This window comes from Lepisma saccharinum, chromosome 10, assembly GCF_977018435.1.
Source record: "Lepisma saccharinum chromosome 10, izLepSacc3.1, whole genome shotgun sequence".
NCBI classification, from domain to species: Eukaryota; Metazoa; Arthropoda; class Insecta; order Zygentoma; family Lepismatidae; genus Lepisma; species Lepisma saccharinum.
In genome coordinates, this window is record NC_139238.1 from 41,358,239 (window position 1) to 41,375,326 (window position 17,088).

At 37.5% G+C, this 17,088-nt stretch overlaps 1 protein-coding gene across 2 annotated transcripts in view; it reads right to left on the reverse strand.

Moving 5' to 3' along the window:
- LOC145993881 (mediator of RNA polymerase II transcription subunit 12-like) overlaps positions 1-17,088 on the reverse strand; it is a 224,189-nt gene that overhangs the window by 8,125 nt on the left and 198,976 nt on the right. For both annotated transcript variants that reach the window (XM_083129754.1, XM_083129753.1), the window contains 2 exons: positions 7,757-7,887; positions 5,880-6,109 (listed from right to left, as the gene is read on the reverse strand). In XM_083129754.1, coding sequence (XP_082985880.1) covers positions 5,880-6,109; positions 7,757-7,887 — 361 coding nt within the window. The remainder of the gene's footprint in view (positions 1-5,879; positions 6,110-7,756; positions 7,888-17,088) is intronic.

The window sequence follows — 17,088 nt, forward strand, 5'->3', positions numbered from 1 at the left end:
ATATTTTAACTGTATTTGTATCGTTCTTGCCGTAGGTGTAACTCTGAGTTCAACTTGGGGCTGCCCAATTGAAATATCAGTGAGAATGCATTGCATGGGTGTGCGTGCACTTGCCTGTCTGAAGTAGTAGTAATAAATACAGATATAATATGACTTAAATAAATTATGACACTGCCAGTGAAGCGAGCAAGGAAATTTTTAGAACTATTTCTTTGCAAACTGATTATGCATATTATTAAACACAGCGACAGTATCCCATGATGTTTACACTTTACAATTTTGCTTTGTTCGTTCGTTGAAGACTTCAATATGAAATTCCTTGACCGATTTCATTCAAAAGCAATATCAGGTATCTATCAAACGTGCATCCCAACTTCCCACTATATTTTAACGTCTTCGTGGCCATGCTTTAAATACGTATATCGAGTTTCATTACTTTATTTCAGTTTTTGAATCATCGTTTAAACAGAGATTTGAAAACACCAGCAGAATGTGGAACTCACTCGCTACATAGAACTATTAAAAATTATACATGCATATTTTTTGACTGTTAGAACAGGAGGGGGCAGGGGGCATGTGGTGAGTTAAAGAGGGCGCCGAACGAGCAAAGCAAGATTGTAAAGAGTAAACATCATGGGATACTGTCGGCATGTTTAATTAATAATATGCATATGCATTATACCCTTACAAGACTTTGGAAAATATGCTTGGCGCTTTTGAGAGTTTATCTTTCAAATAATAAATGAGAGAGTCTAGGGAATTAGGAGTCACGTGCCTCTTTGCCTTAAAGAAAATGAAATAACATGTGCAAATAAACGCACGGCATGTTAACTGCAAAAGGCAGGCAAGGAATTTTTCACTTCTAAATTGAGGCAATGCTTATTTTCAATTATTTAAAAATTGAATAGCATTTATTTCACTATCCAACACAAAGAGCACAATGAACCAAACAAATTTTCTCTCTCCACATTTTCCAGCAGGCAGTGGCAAGTGCCGTCGTGCCCTCATTGGTGCGCCTATGGTCAGATATAAATTTGGGACTTAATGTAAATTAAATTTATTTTATATTTAATTCCTTACACTCAGGCCCGTAGCCAGGAATTCTTTGTAAGGGGGGGGGGCAAATTTTTAATATATTGTGTCGCATTGGCAGATATAGCAGGGTACACAGAGACACTTGACCCCTCCCCCAAAAGAGATAAGTAACAGAAATGGGATGATATCTTGAAACTGTAACGGACAAAAAAAACAACTTCAAGCAACAACAAATGGCATTTTTTTCGATAATGAACTTTCCAGATTGCCAAAGAATATAAAGTTTAACATAAATAGGCTAATAGGGACTGTATCTACTTGATATTTACAGGTTGATAATGTTAATAGACGTTTAATGGGCCTCTCTGCCGAACTGATTAAGGGAGCCCTTTATAAATCATGCTTCATAATGGTTTCCTCTAGTTCCAGTATGCAAGATTTTTCCGCACAAAGGAATCTAACGAAAATCCAACAACACCATTGTGTTGTGTTATGCAAGAAAAATCGAATTAATTAAATAATAATGGTTACATATTATCTACACTTTGATGAATTGTGTAAAAATTTGTAATACATTTTTTTTGTACTTGCTAAAACATGGGTCCCTTAGTCCACCACGGACTCTTATTTCCTTCAAAGGGGAGACTCTTGCATCACTACAGACAATGTTTGCCTACTGGTTACGTTAACCATTTTGCAAAATATTGTGTGAATTGTATTATATTATAGTTGAATACATGTTTTGACACCTGCCAAACAATAGGACCTCCCCGATGGCGCAGTGGTAGCGTCGTCGTCTTGTAATCAAGGGGTCCCGGGTTCGATACCCGGTGGAGGCACATAGTGGTTCGAATCCAACTTTAAACTGTAGGTCCAGACCCAATTAGCCTTACTGTGCATAAAGTGGACTTAAAACACCAAATCAATCAATCAATCAAACCTGCCAAACAAATAGGAATACCTTGATTGTTCAATGACTTCTTGGATTAGTCATCATTAATATTTTATATTAAGTTTCATAGAAGGAAATTGTTTTAATAGGATGCAAATAAGATGACATGGCATTCTTTTTAAAATTTTTTTTTTCATATAGATCGTTTGACTCCCACTGCCCCATAGATATGGCTCTGAAGTTGGACTATAAGAATATAAGAAATTGCGAGCGAAGCGAGCTAGAAAATTTTACGAAATGTATTTTTATTTGTATAAAATTTGAAATCGAGAGGAGGGCGATTGCCCCTTGCAAGCGCCCTTGGCCGTCTTGAAGAAAAATGCAAGTAACTCGTAAAAACTAATTCCATCATTAGTATCCAATTGTCCTACTATTCTTAGATTCTCCTAGTCTTGTTTTTCTTTTTTTACTTCAATGTTTGCTTCCCCTAGAATGCACTTCTGCCCAAGGTTGGGATGGTAAGGGGGGGGGGGACAATGCCCCCTGCCGCCCTGTGGTTGCGGCACTGATTTTGAGTGTCTCTTCATCAATTTCACGTCATCATTCATTGTTGCGATTAGCTATAAGTGGGAGAAAAGCAATGCTAAGTAACAAAAATCAAATATCCACTCCCTTTCTTTACCACATGAATCACTACTACTAAAAAGGAAATTCCCTGCCCCCAATCCTGATACGACATTATACTGAATCCCCCACACCTTCATAAATCACAAAATCAATAAGTGTCTTTGTTATGTTAGCGTAATTGTAAAGATTAGTGAGAATTCCAGGTGTTCTGTATTTTTCACAGGGGGCAAAGCAGGTTCTCAGGGGAGCAGTTGCCCCCTGCCCCCCTCTAGCTAAGGGCCTGCTTACACTTCCTTTGCTTCCTCTGAAAAGTTGAATAAAATTAAACATGTCATTATGTCAGGGAACCGACTAGATACAAAGAGAAAGACATTTTTTACTAAAGCTATATCTTTGCAAACTGACAATAACTTTAATTTAATAGGGTGCCAGTAATTTCACAGGGCACCATGACGTTAACGCTTTTCTATTTTTATCTGTTTTGCTTGTTCGGCACCCCATTTGTACTTAGTGCCCAGGCAAGCACCGCACGTGGACCCTCCCCCTTTTACAACTCTCTTTCTAATAGTATATAATTTATTTTACAAAGGTAAGAACTCTCGGAGCCACAAAAATGGTCATCAACTATAGACGTGAATGAATCACTTCGGTTCTTCATGGAATACTTGCCATTTTATATTGAATACTCTGTCAGTAAATTTTATATTGGTACTTTATGAATATCGGTTGGAAGAAATTATACCTACATATAGTGTCACTGATTTTCTACTCGCCACTTTCGGTTTCTTTCTGTCTGGTTTTTCATTTTCTCTATCTTCTTCAGACAGTTTTTCAGTAAAGTTTCAAACATTGTTATACACTAAACAGAACGACAACACACGAACGGAGATGCTACACTGAGACTGACCTAAGGCCAAAGGCATTTTACTGTTCTTTTCTCTACCACTCCAAAATCATTCATCTCATCTCGCCAAGTTACAGAAAATAGTGTTGCTAACCATAGCAACAGAATTCACTACAAGGAGTCGAACCTGTATCTTTGAATTTCTTCCCTTACTTTTATCGTACATTTTTCACATGCAAGAATCGAAAGGAAAATGCAACAAAATGTCAATTTCATTGACTCAGGGCTTGAATAATTGAATTTACGAATCTGTAACATATTTAAGAAATATGTAAGATATTCAAACGTTGAACTGTCAACACTGTGCGCGGAATGTGCTCCCTGGAAGGAGGGCAAGAGGTCAGTTTGACATTTTCCAGATGGCAGTGTTCTTTCCCTAGAGCTGACCGAAGCCTTGTCAAGGGAGCTAGTGTTTCCAGGAAATCGCCATGCTGCACATTCCACCCTCCTTCCTTGACACTTTGGTTTCAGTTGACCGAAAGGTCCATTGGACTACGCTTCTTCAGCTACAAATGATTTCTTTCTGTTAATGTTGAAGTATTGTTATTCTATTGTTGATATAAACATCCATATTTACACTTTTCTGCTTGGGGGTGTTCACCAAAATTTGGGAGGGTGTTTGGGGGGGTGTTAGGGGTGTGTGGATAAATCACTGTCACAGAGTATCCATAACGCAATTTTGATCTCCTTTTCTTCTACTACAGAGTAAACAAGGTGGTTACACAAGCGAAAGCTTTTGGATGCTAAATGTAGTGGAGGGAGAGGTGGCATGGGTTGGTGACTCATTGTATATGCAAGATAATATTTTCCTCTTTGTCACATAGCAACAGCTTTATGACCTACAACTAAGAAAGCCATTTCTTGAACCTGAAATGTACTGCGCATTATATTTAGTCTAGGAATTAATTCGTGCGGTTGTTACGCACACATTGAAGCTGTAGTTCAAACACAAAATACATAAATAACTTAAGAAAAATATTGTCCATCGCGAGCCACCACTTTCGCCCATCTGTCAGGCAAGTTATGGATTCCGTGGCGAAAGAAGTCCTCATCCTTTGAAGTGATCCAGTCAGAGACCCATTTTTCGATATCTTCTGAAGAAGTGAACCGCTGTCCAATCAAATCGTTATTCATGCAATCGAACAAGTAGTAGTCCGAAGGAGCAATGTCTGGTGAATACGGCGGGTGGGGTAAAACTTCCCATCCGACATTTTCTAAATAAGTTTTGACCAGTTTTGTGACATGTGGGCGAGCGTTATCATGTTGAAAAATAAGTTTATCATGTCTGTTCTCCCATTCTGGTCGTTTCCTGTCCAGAGCTTGCTTCAAACGCATCAATTGTCGTCGATAACGTTCTCCATTAATAGTTTCACCCGGTTGCAGCAGCTCATAGTACACCACACCTTTCATACCCCACCATATGCACAGCATAACCTTTGCACAGTGAATATCTCGTTTCGGTTGTGATGGACCTGGTTCACCTGGCTTCACCCAGGCCTTTTTTCGTTTCGGGTTCTCATAATGGATCCACTTCTCATCGCCAGTAACAATGCGAAGCGTCTTTGAAGCAGCAATTTGCAAATGGTTTTTCGTCTTTCAACGTCTCTGTCTTTCAATTCATGTGGAACCCAATGTGACATCTTTTGAATCATTCCCATGGCTTTGAGGCATTTGGAAACTGTTGTTTGATCAACGCCTAATGCTTCTACAAGTTCTTCCTGCGTTTGACACGAATCCTGATCGAGCAATGCTCTCAATTCTTCGTCTTCAAATTTTTTTGGCTGTCCAGGTCGCTCTTGGTCTTCCAGGCCGAAATCACCACTTCTAAACCATGCAAGCCACTTCTGACACGTTCGCTCAGCTAGCGCATGGTCACCATACACTTCCACCAAAATACGATGACTTTCGGTAGCACTTTTCTGCATGTTAAAGTAATGAAGCAGAACACCCCGCAAAAACACTTTATCTGGCACGAACTGCGCCATGTTCAGTTGACTACAAAATGCTGTTGTTGACGCGTCAATCAACTGCCCTATACTACGAACGATGCGTGCTGACAGGAGTTTTCAACGCATGTGTGGCTACACGGAACTGTGGGACGATACGCTCGTTACGCCATCTCTTGTCCATGTGCACAAATTAATTCCTAGACCACATATATGAGACATAATTGTTTGTCACTTTTCCCCCATCAAAAACCACACACGCATGTGCATGATACACACGTAAATATGGTACATTGGACAATTTTTAGGCATAAGTGAAGAGTACTGACATTGGTATCAATATTGGCTCAGACCTAGTTAGAAACCTTCCTAAGTAAGCCATACTTTTAAGCTGAAGCTCTTGATCCCAGCTATCAAATTTTTGTCCATTTCACTTTAGCATGCACAAAATATGTGACAGGTAAACAATATTTACCTGCAGATAAGGAGGTCGTGTTGGTTGTGACATAGCCCTCTGCTGCATTGGTGCCTGTGCCATATATGTTGGATCCTGCTGGCGCTGAATAGGCATAATACCCTGCTGAACGTACCCTGATTGGTTGAAATTATGCGACATGATAGGTTGCCCTTGCTGCTGGCTCATCATTTGTTGTTGTTGCACCATGGGTGGTTGGCCTCCATATGCACCATAGTTTTGGTTCATATCTAAAATAAAAGTATCCACATGCACATATGCCTTATTGTTAGGGACACACATTTGTGTATAAAAACTGAGCACATTTCAAAATTCAAAAAGGTACACAAAATAGCATTTAATTGCTATAAAGGTGAACAGAATCCCAGATCTGATTCTAAAACTTCTTAACACTATACTTGTAAATAAAAGTTTCCACTCCAATGGCATATTTATGTAGTTATCAAAGTACAATACGTTTCTGCATGCATACAGTAATCCACAATTTTCCATCCCAAATTTTGCTGCAGAAGTAATCAATAAACTTACAAAAACTTGCAGGGTAAATCAGACCGCACAAAGTCTTGTGTGGGTAAATAAATATAAAATTTCATGTTCAAAAGTTTATTATGCATAATTTCATGAAAAGTATTTGTTCATATCTGATGCATAAGTGCAACAACTGGAAAAAATAACCTGAAGATTTTTCATCTGTGTATTTCCAAAACTCTCAGCTATGATGTGAAATATTATGCCACTGCATTTAATGATTATCACAGGATGCTAATTCAAACATACTCCTGTCTGTCAAAATGAAGATAAAAAACACAACAAACGACAAAGCATGAAAGAAAGGAAGGGTATGCTGCATTTGGAATGGTTGCAGAATAACCAGAAGGACAGCTATATATTGCAGCAATGCTATCAATGGTGTCATTTTCTGTAACTACTGGGAAATGGTTTCAGAACCCTTTGATTGTTTATCCCTTAAAACTGGCCAATAAATGTAAATTATGGATATCCAGGTTTCAGACAGCAACAGATACTAAGAATGATGGACATCTGGATAACAATTCTGTGAATGTTGGTGGCTACAGTCCGTTATTAGCACACACTGTTAATTTGGACATTATCTATTGTCTAGTGCTTTTTACTTGTGCAGTACTAATTGTAGCAGGTGAAAAACTTCTTTGACTGGCAGTGGGCATCGAATCTATGACAGACCTATAGTTTTACTAAATCTGGTGCACTAACCAAATACTCTGCAGCATCCCCATGGTTGGTTAATGCACTGGATATGAAGTAAACCCACAGGTGTCGCAGATTTGATACTCACGACTGGCAAAATTAAATTGTTCACCAAAGACAAGAGAAGCAGTGCTATCTCCAGATTTAGTACAAGTAAAGTGTCTAAACAATTACATAATTGTTAATGTCCAATAAACATTGCATGCTATCTGGAAGATGTCGATGAAAGATGTTCCTGCTGAGCCCTAACATGGGCATGGGTGTTTCTTAGTTTGACTGATGTTTCTTTTATGTTCACTTTATTCATAGATAGATTAATCTGGACTGGACCTACAGTTTAAATTGCAATCCAAACCTCGATGTGCCTCCACCTAGTATCAAACCTGAGACCCCTTGATTACAAGGTGACAAAGTTATTGTATCCCATTGGGGGAGACTTTGCCTGTACTTTCATCAATTTCATTTAATCAATGTTCATATTCATGGCCACAATTAGCCAAAAGTGGAGAAAAAAGCAATGTTAAATGAGAAAAATATATACAAATACAGTGGACATGCAAAATCTATTCATCCAGTACCTCTCTTGTCCATTTTAAAAGTTACGGCATTAAAATAACCACAGCAAATACAGATTTCAGTACAACACTTACTTTGCTGGAGTCCAGTGTACATGGGTGCACCCTGGTTCACATTCTGTCCCACGGGATGTTGCAACTGTTGGGGGAACATTCCTTGCTGGGGAGGCTGCATACCAGAAGCATGCTGTGCTCTTAACTGTTGCCTGGGAAATGAAACAAAACTATGAAAATCTGCATTCCATTCATACTATTAGGCTGTTCCAAAAGTGAGTTCCTTTTGAGGGTGTGACACACATATTTGCCACAAATTTGTTGTGGTCAGAATATTTATACTACAAGCTAATTCTCTGTAAAATCACCTGAACTGTTAGGGTTGCCATGTCTGGAAGAAATTGTCTGCTTTCAAGAACTCCTGAACCTGTGCATGAATAATGAAACAGCAACATGTGCAAGGTAACTCATGATAATGGCAAAGAATGAGGCAACTACTTTCTATAACAGGGTTCTCACACACCTGGAATACCTGGAGAACCTGAAAATCTTAGGGAATTTGAAAAAAAAAAAAAAAAAAATTCTCAGGGAAAACTGTCTAATTAATGAGTTCAGATCAAGCACATGTGAAGGACTAAAATATACTCTTGTATTAAATATTACAACTTCAGTAACTTGCTATACTCAAACTATTTTGAAGATACAGGCTTTAGATATATGTTTATGTACAAAAGATACTTTTATATATTATAATATCCCATGGATATGTTTTTCATGGATATATTGTGAACAAAAAGCTCTAAACATTGTTCAAAATGAGCACCTTTGGCCTGCACACATGTCCTAAGTCTCTGTTGCCACTCATCAATTGCATTACGCACTGTATCAAGAGCGAAATCTGCCACTGCCTTCCCAAGAAAGCATTCCAGACTGACAATACTGGGGTGTGTCTTCTTGCAAGTCATGTCTTGTACCACAGACCATAATTTATAGTCCAGAGAGTTGAGGTCTGGACTGCCAGATGACCAATCTGAGCAGGAAATGAAATTGGGCATATTTGTCTGAAGCGACTGCTGAGTTGTTCAAGACAAGGGTCTACAGTAACCTGTCCTGGTGTGACAATATACTGACGATGGTGGTGACTATATCAAGAAGTAATTTGGGATACCTCATGCATGTTTATGCAATAACAGGATACATGCATTTTGTAACTTTGTTTGTCCATATTTTGTTCATGTATTATGGTGCATGAAATACTTTGTTTTGTCTAAACTCAAGATGTTCATTAATATACTGTAATATCATTAACTGTATTTCATATTATACGTATAAAAATATTTCATATTATTTTTATGTTTGGCCTATCATATTATACACATAATTACATAACCAATACCACAATATCATTAAATAACAATCCAGTTTTAAATTGTAAATTGATTTTTTCTTGCTTCCAGAATCACAGTCAGTAACTAGAGCATAACACAACTGTTTGAATGCTCAGATAGAAACAATGTAACTTGGTTTTTATAGTATTATACAATTAATGATTAATAAATTGCACAGTACATCAAAGAAAGAAAACAGTGGAACCACCATTGAATGTAACAGACATCCTATCCTAGTGTACTACAAAGGTATGTGGACCTAAGAGGATTCCTCCAAAAAATGTGAATGGAAGGAGGCTCTTCTTGGGTGTTCTCCCTTAATACCTCATGTTCCATTTTACTGATTTTGCAATAAATAGCTGATTATTTATGATACTAGTTTTATATTTATAAATTTTACAAAAGAGCTGGTTTAGTACTTGCAAAACTGTATTTACACATATAAACTTTATACAATAGAAACTAAACACACATACAATAATTATTTAATTCTAGAAGGGCAACACAGGGTCAAATTCATCCTCAGCTATTGTATTTTATTTGTAATTTTTTATTTTACCTCACCATGACACTAACATCTGGGACGTTGTCATGACAACTGTCCCATAGGTCAGCATACTAATTTTGTACTTTTACAGATTACCATTTTTGTATATTTTAGTGATTTCCTTCAATGGAGTCAAATTTGATCCTGTACGGCCTTTCATGCTACTATATTTTTCATATATATGTTTGTAAGTCTTGTTGTTACAGTAACCTATAAAATACTGTTCTTGTACATTTTGCATGTATTGTGAATAAAAATGCTCTTCCGCAGATATCTAAATGGAAACGATGTTCATATTGAATGCAGTGATGATTATAAGGATGATAATGCTGTTAGAGACAGTGCTTCAGAAGATGACGAACATATTGTAGAGAAAGATGCTACTTATGATGTTGATTCTGTGCATGACGTTGCTGATACTTATTTATTATAGTGGTGAAAAATCGTATGAAAAGTGGTATATAATAAGACATTTTAGTTTTAAAATGGTGAATATCATCTTAAATTTGATTTAAAAACTACACTTATTACACAAAATTAACATTTCACTTCTAATAGCACATTTCTGTAGTTATCAGGGTATAAGTTTATTTCTGTGTAAAGGAGCCCATTTTTGCTTCTCTAATATTAACAGCGGAATTAATCAATTTTTCGTGAATTGCTAAACTCCCAGGATAATCCAGACCTCAGAAGGTGTCGTGTTGGCAAATAAACCCTAAATTAAGTGTTTAAGAGTATAATTCGCATTTTGCAGTTCATTTTGCATTATTTCGTGACAAAACATGGTCGTGTGTTTTGACATTTCATTTTTCTTAAATATATATATATATATATGCATGACCCTACTTATTATGCTTGCTACAAATGCACAGAAGATCCGCAAGGATCATACCTAGAGAAAGATAAAAATGAAGACATTTCTATTGAGTATTGCACACAATGATACCAAGAGATAACAAAACACTAATGTGCAGATTTGCTTCACTCTGAGAAGTATATGAGGCAGTATCAAAGAAGGGACAGTGCTGTCATATCTGTAGCCAGAATAGAAATATAAAAAAGCAGTATTATGCGAAGAATGTGGACAGTTCATCTGCAAATAACATGTGAACATGACCTTTTCTTCTGACATGTGCAAGAATAAGGGTGAATGTAATTAACTGCGTTGCATTTTACATGACAGTAATTCCTGATTTGTTCCATGGTTTTCTACCAATTAGCATGCATTCAAACCATTCCATACAAAAAATAAAAAATGCTAGATAGGTTAAATGAGAATCACCTCATTTGTTGCATCCTTTTGTTACGTATTATTGTCATTTTTTATACCCAAATTAAAATGTATTCAAATCATTGTATCATTTGTTAGCAATATTGCATACAAAAGTGAATATTTAACATTTAACCAAAACTCATACATAGTTGGAATATCAATCATCTTATTGTTGAATCTCATTGTTGCATACTGCTGTCATCTTGGGATGTAAAATGATGTTTGTTATCCAAGAAACAAATATGTTTTAAACTGACCATTAAATAATTCAAAATCAGCATTCACTTTAGTCATTTTCACTATGAGGTCAAATTTGACCCCAGGTGGTTCTCGCAGAATAATTTTGAGGCTGGCCTTTTAAGGGTTAACTAATATGGGTTTCGTGTTAACACACACACAATAAAATAAATCTACTCATAACTTAAGTACTGCCAGGGACAACACTCACCAACGTACCCCTTTCATTTCTTCCTCTGCATTGTCCTACAACATCAAGCTATTGGCATAATATACCTCATTCTATCACAGTGTTAATTTATATTAGGAAGAATGGTATTGACACATTATAACGAATATTGTTATAAACACTATTTAAAATGCAGACTGTATTTATTATTTTATAATTCATGTCAAAAGTGTAGGTAATTTTCATATGACTCGATGTGAATAGTTTACGTGTTGTTTGAATGAGTACAGTATTTACTCACTAGGTGGCAGTAGCCTGCAGCACTGTCGCAAATAGTTTGATTTTTGCTCAATAGATGGGCTTTGCGGTTTCTCTGTGTGTAGATGTTGTGTATTGGTATGTAAAATTAAGGCTGATTACTTCATTTTTTTTATTTTTGGTTATCGAGATAACTGGTACGGCAAAGCGATAATTATGTAACTAATTGAAAGATTATGTCTTTAATGTGAGCTTAAATTGAAAGAAGGTGATTGACTTCAATGAGACTTAGTGTGCATAAAATCTCTCAGGAATAAAAGAAGAAGAAAAAAGTGATGACCGGAACTGGAATTTTTGAAGAAAAAAAAAAGGGAACTGGCAAAAAAGATGGAGAACGAGGAAGTGGCAAGCAAATACGAACGGTGAAGAATCAAATGATATCGGATTTGTAAAGATAGTACAAGCTATTATTGATATCAAGTTCTAAGCGCAAGAGTTCGGGAAATACGGACATGAACATGTAACGAGACGAACGATTGTCAGATTGCAGGATACGTGAAATTCACTGCTGGCTGTCAGAGTCACATGGTTTGTATTCGGAACTATAATGTAAGTACCAAATTCTTCTAGTATTGAAGTGACAACTGGATGGTTGTTGAAGAAGCTTTGAAACACAACGTTTCAGTCATTGAAGCATGCTTGCATTGGTGTTATGGCCATTATATGGGAACTTCTCGAGTCACGAACCTAGGAATATAACAAAGGACGTGGCTTCGTCATATTGAAAACAATTCGATTACGGGAATTTGCTGAATGATAATATTTGAAAGGGATATGAATATGGACCTATAATGTGAATAAAATTAACATTTCATATTTCTTAATTGTAAAAGTGAATTGTTGTGATTGTCACTCCAGGTCATGTGACCTTTTCTAAAACATATGAGTAACCTATAGTTGAAGTGTGGAATCTATCACTGCTGTTATCAGCTTTAATGTGTTAAACAAGCTGTTTGAAGACATGTTTTCATAAATTAGTTAAACTTGAAATCTATCCATTTTTTTTTATTTTGTTTAATTTTCCTATTGCAAAGGAAATCATGTCTGAGAGTGATCATTATTTTATTTCTTGCTATGTTAATAAATGTGCTTTTCGAAACCGTGGTGTTACACATTCACCTAAATAATTTATCAGTGTAAAGAGATTTAATAATTTGTGTGCTAATCAATATCTTCTCTTCCAGGAGGGGGGGAATTCAGGTTCACACTGATCATAATTAATTATCCTCTTTAGAAATAAACAGAAATCTTCATAGATTATCAACTTAGAGTGATTTGCAAAAAATCGTTGGTATTGACAATTTAATTAAAGAATAATTAAGGAATTGCACACGTGTGAGATATATGTATAGGGTGTCCCAGATAGTAATGATAGATTAAAGTTAAGGTTCAGTTGGATTGGCAGGTTGTGTAAATTTCACGTTTAATACTTTAAATTTTGGAAAATATTCAGCGGTGGCTCACTTGTCATAGCTACCTATGCTACTGGCGAGGCGAATAGGGACGGGTTTGTCGGTTCGGTATTTAGTTGGAAGTTAAGGGGCAAGTTTGGGGAAACAGATAGGAGTTCCTTATCACGCGGTAGAATATTGGATAAACCCTCCACAGTTAGTTCGTCCCAATAAGATTATGAGACTCAGTGGCTACAGTTGTAACTTTCGAAAAAAAATAAAATGAATTTTTAGTAGTGCGTAAAAATGGGTACCGAACAAGAACCAGTGACCTTAGATACACTTTTTGCTCTCATGGTGCAAAGTAAACAGGAATCACATGAGAAACTTGAAGCTCTTAGCTTAGCACAGGTACAGTCAAGTACCGATCTTGCTGATATGAGAAAGGAAACAACAGAGGGCATTGCGAGCCTTAGGTTTGAAACTAGGATCTGCGTCTCTGCATATCGCAATGTCGAGTCGAATGCATGAGCAGGGCTGAAACAGTTGAACGGAAGTATGAGTTGCTTTCCACGAGATTAGAGAGTGAAATGGAGGGTGTTAATAAAAGGTTAGAACAGATTGAAGATCTGAAGGATCACATAGATGAAAGGATAAAGGAATGCTTAGATGAGAGGAAACGGGAATTGGTAGAGATTGATTTGTTGTCGCGAGAAGGAGTGGAAACTCGAAATGATAATATGAAATCAATTAAATTAGAGACTTCTCCTTTCTCTTGGCCGGGTCAAGACCAGTCTTTGAATTCAAAGGAGGTCACGCCTGATGGTGTGTCTGCTCCTCCCATGTCCACTTTACCTAAAGAAGTGAGTTCCACACTTAGGGCTTTGGAGAATTCTTTGGACAAATTAAATGTCACGGTGGCAAAGTTGGATGATAAGTATTCGTTTCACCAAGCATATGTTTCTAAGGGTGACGGGGGTTCTCATTCGGTTGTGGGGTCAATTCAGAAAAAGGCTGTAGCTCATAAAGCTACGTCCACAGAGGACTCAGACCTAGAGGTCTTTACAGTCAAACCCAGGTTGAGTTCGCACAATGTGGAAGAAGGAATTAGCACAGATTCCACCAATAGTGACCGTGCTTGTAAGAAAAGCTTTTTTAAGTCTCGACATAGGAAAATTAAGTCCAGTAAGGAGAGGGCATTGGGCGTAAACGGTGGGTTGGAACTGAAGGAGAAGAATGATAATTACGAAGGTAGGCATAATCCTGGCTCCTTCCGAGATACTCATCCAAGTGTAAAACCACAAGATCTGTTAAAATTTCCCAAGTTCAATGGGCTTATTACTGACGTTACTCCTACAGAGTTCTTGGAGCATGTTGAGGAGATGTTAGAATTATATAATGTAAGCAAAGATAGTTACCTCATGTATGTCCCTAAACTTTTAGTTGACAGTGCCAAGATTTGGTACAAAGAAAGGAAATCTGTGTTCTTATCCTATCAGAGCTTTAGAGATGAGTTCATTGCCCATTATGAAAGTTCAAGGTGGAGGAGTTCTTGCCTGGCAAAGATTCTAAACTCACCTTATGTAAAGTCATCTGAAGTAGGCGTCTTGCAGTTCTTTTCAAAGAATTTTAGATTGTTAAGATCCATACAGCCAAATGCCGAGGAGACACATATTGTAGCTCAATTGAGTTCTTTGTTACCATATAAGCTCAAGGAGCATTTTGTTATGTCGGACATATCTTCATTTACGGACGCCATTCATGCCATCGAAAATTATGAATCTCTGAAAGAAGCAGCTCCTAAAAGGGAACAGTTACCTTATCAAAAGTCAAAAATAAGTAAAGTAGGTATCAACAAAGTTTCAACGGTTTCTCAGGAATCAGATACTTTAATTAAGGGAGATACTCAGATCAAAAAGAATTCACAGGAGGTAAATGGTAGAAAGGATCGTACGAGTCCTAAATTTAAAAGACGTCCCTTTAGTTCCATGGATAACACTGAATCTTCCTTTCAGGGAAACGGGACAGGACTCACGTCGTAGGGGGTGATGTGGGTACGTGCATGGATAATCCTCCTATAAACAGAGTGATTGTAGATAATTCTCAGGTGAACAGGGGTGCGCAATCTGGTGGTCAACCCGCGGAACCTATCTTACATAACAAGCAGTTCATCGGTGATAGTATGTTTGTTCGCCTAGCACAAAAATTTGGGGGTTATCGAATCTGTTTTGATGAAGAGGGGAATAGACACGTAGGTTTGTGTATTAGTGGACAGACGAGTGAACAGTTGAAAGAAAGATTGAAGGGTTGTAATAGTATAGCAGATTCTGTAATAATAATGATTGGGACCAATGATATTCTGAAATTTAAGCAGTTAGAAGATATCAAAGGTAATTTGCGTGAGATAGTAAGGTTATTGAGGGATCGAACCAAACATATTACTTTCCTCACTCTACCACCCATACCAAAGGTAATGAGAACTGGAGATTCCAATGTTTGGAAGAGGTGGAGCGAACTAAATAAGTTCATTCTTTCCCTTAAGGAAGGTGACAGGGTTCAGGTCTTTGACATATCTCATTTGTTCTTCACAGAGGGAGGACAAATACGTGGAGAGTTGTTTGAGGAATATCTCGGTAATCCTTCTCAGAGAAGAGTTGATAAGGTACACTGGAACCGCAATGGTATGCTTCTGGTTATGGATTTCCTCAGGCAAATAGGTGCGTTGAATAATTTGGCTCAAGCAGAGTTCAATGATTCTTCCCATTGTATAACTGTTGATGTTCATGCAGAGGGAGAACGGCCTGGAGGTTCTATCAGGTATAGGGATTCGGAAAACCTCAACGGATCTCTTCTCAGCGCACAGGGTGGAAGAGTGAGATGTTAGTACCTGCTATTCACTTTGTAAATATGTATAATAGTTCTAGTGATAGTGAATCCGTAGACTCCAAAAATTCTCTAGTACCGATTAACGTTGACTATAACCATAAGGGTTCTGCTTTGATTAAAGTTAAGATATTAAACAAAGAATTGTTGGCTTTGTGTGATAGTGGCACGGAAATAAGTCTGTTAGAGTACAATACTTGGAAAGAGTTGTCTACCATTGTGTCAAGACCTCGACTGGAGTCAGGATCAAATATTAAGTTAGTGGATTACTCGGGCTGCAAATCCAAATCAGTTGAGGGTATAACTAAATTGATGCTAAATTTAGGAGGGTATGAGATATTTGTGCAGCTTGTAGTTGTAAAAAATTTAAGTGTACCAGTTTTATTGGGTCTAGATGTAATTTATAAAATTCAGGGAGAAATGAACTTTGATGCCAATGCGTTCTTTTATAGCACGCCTAATGGCAAGATATTCTTGAAATTTACTCCTCTTGAACATTCGACTGATAATGTTCAGGAACTCAATACTTGTAGGGTGACTCGCTTGACTCACGAGTCAGAGGTACACGTGGTGGAATTTCGAGACTCGGTCAGAGAATCTCTAACGTTGAACGAGGTGAACAGCTCATTGTTTGTAGACATGTTGCAGGATTTTGAGGGTATGTTTACTGAAGTACCGGGCTTATGTAAGGAGTACGTACATAGAATGGAGTTGAATACGGACGAGCCAGTGGTTCGCAAAAATTACCCCATTCCGTATGCTTATCGTGAGAAGGTGAGGGAACAGCTGTTGCAGATGCTAGAATGGGATGTTATCGAACTATCTGATTCGGTATACCATTCGCCCTTGCTAGTCGTACCCAAGCCAAATGGTGCTATCCGCCTGTGTGTTGATTTAAAGAAAATCAACCAACATGTCCAATTAAAGCAACTTGCTCCATTAAAAATTAATGAGTTGTTGTCCTCATTTCAAGGGTGCAAGTACTTCACTTCGCTCGACCTGGGAAATGCATATTGGCAAGTGCCTTTGCATCCAGACAGTAGGAAGTACACAGCTTTCTCGTTTGAAGGGGTCCTCTACCAGTTTAAACGCGTGGTTTTTGGTTCGGTAAACGGAACCTCACTTTTTGTCGATGTAATGAACAGGGTTCTAGGTTCTCTTAGAGACTTTACAGTGATATATGTGGATGATATTATTATTAAATCAC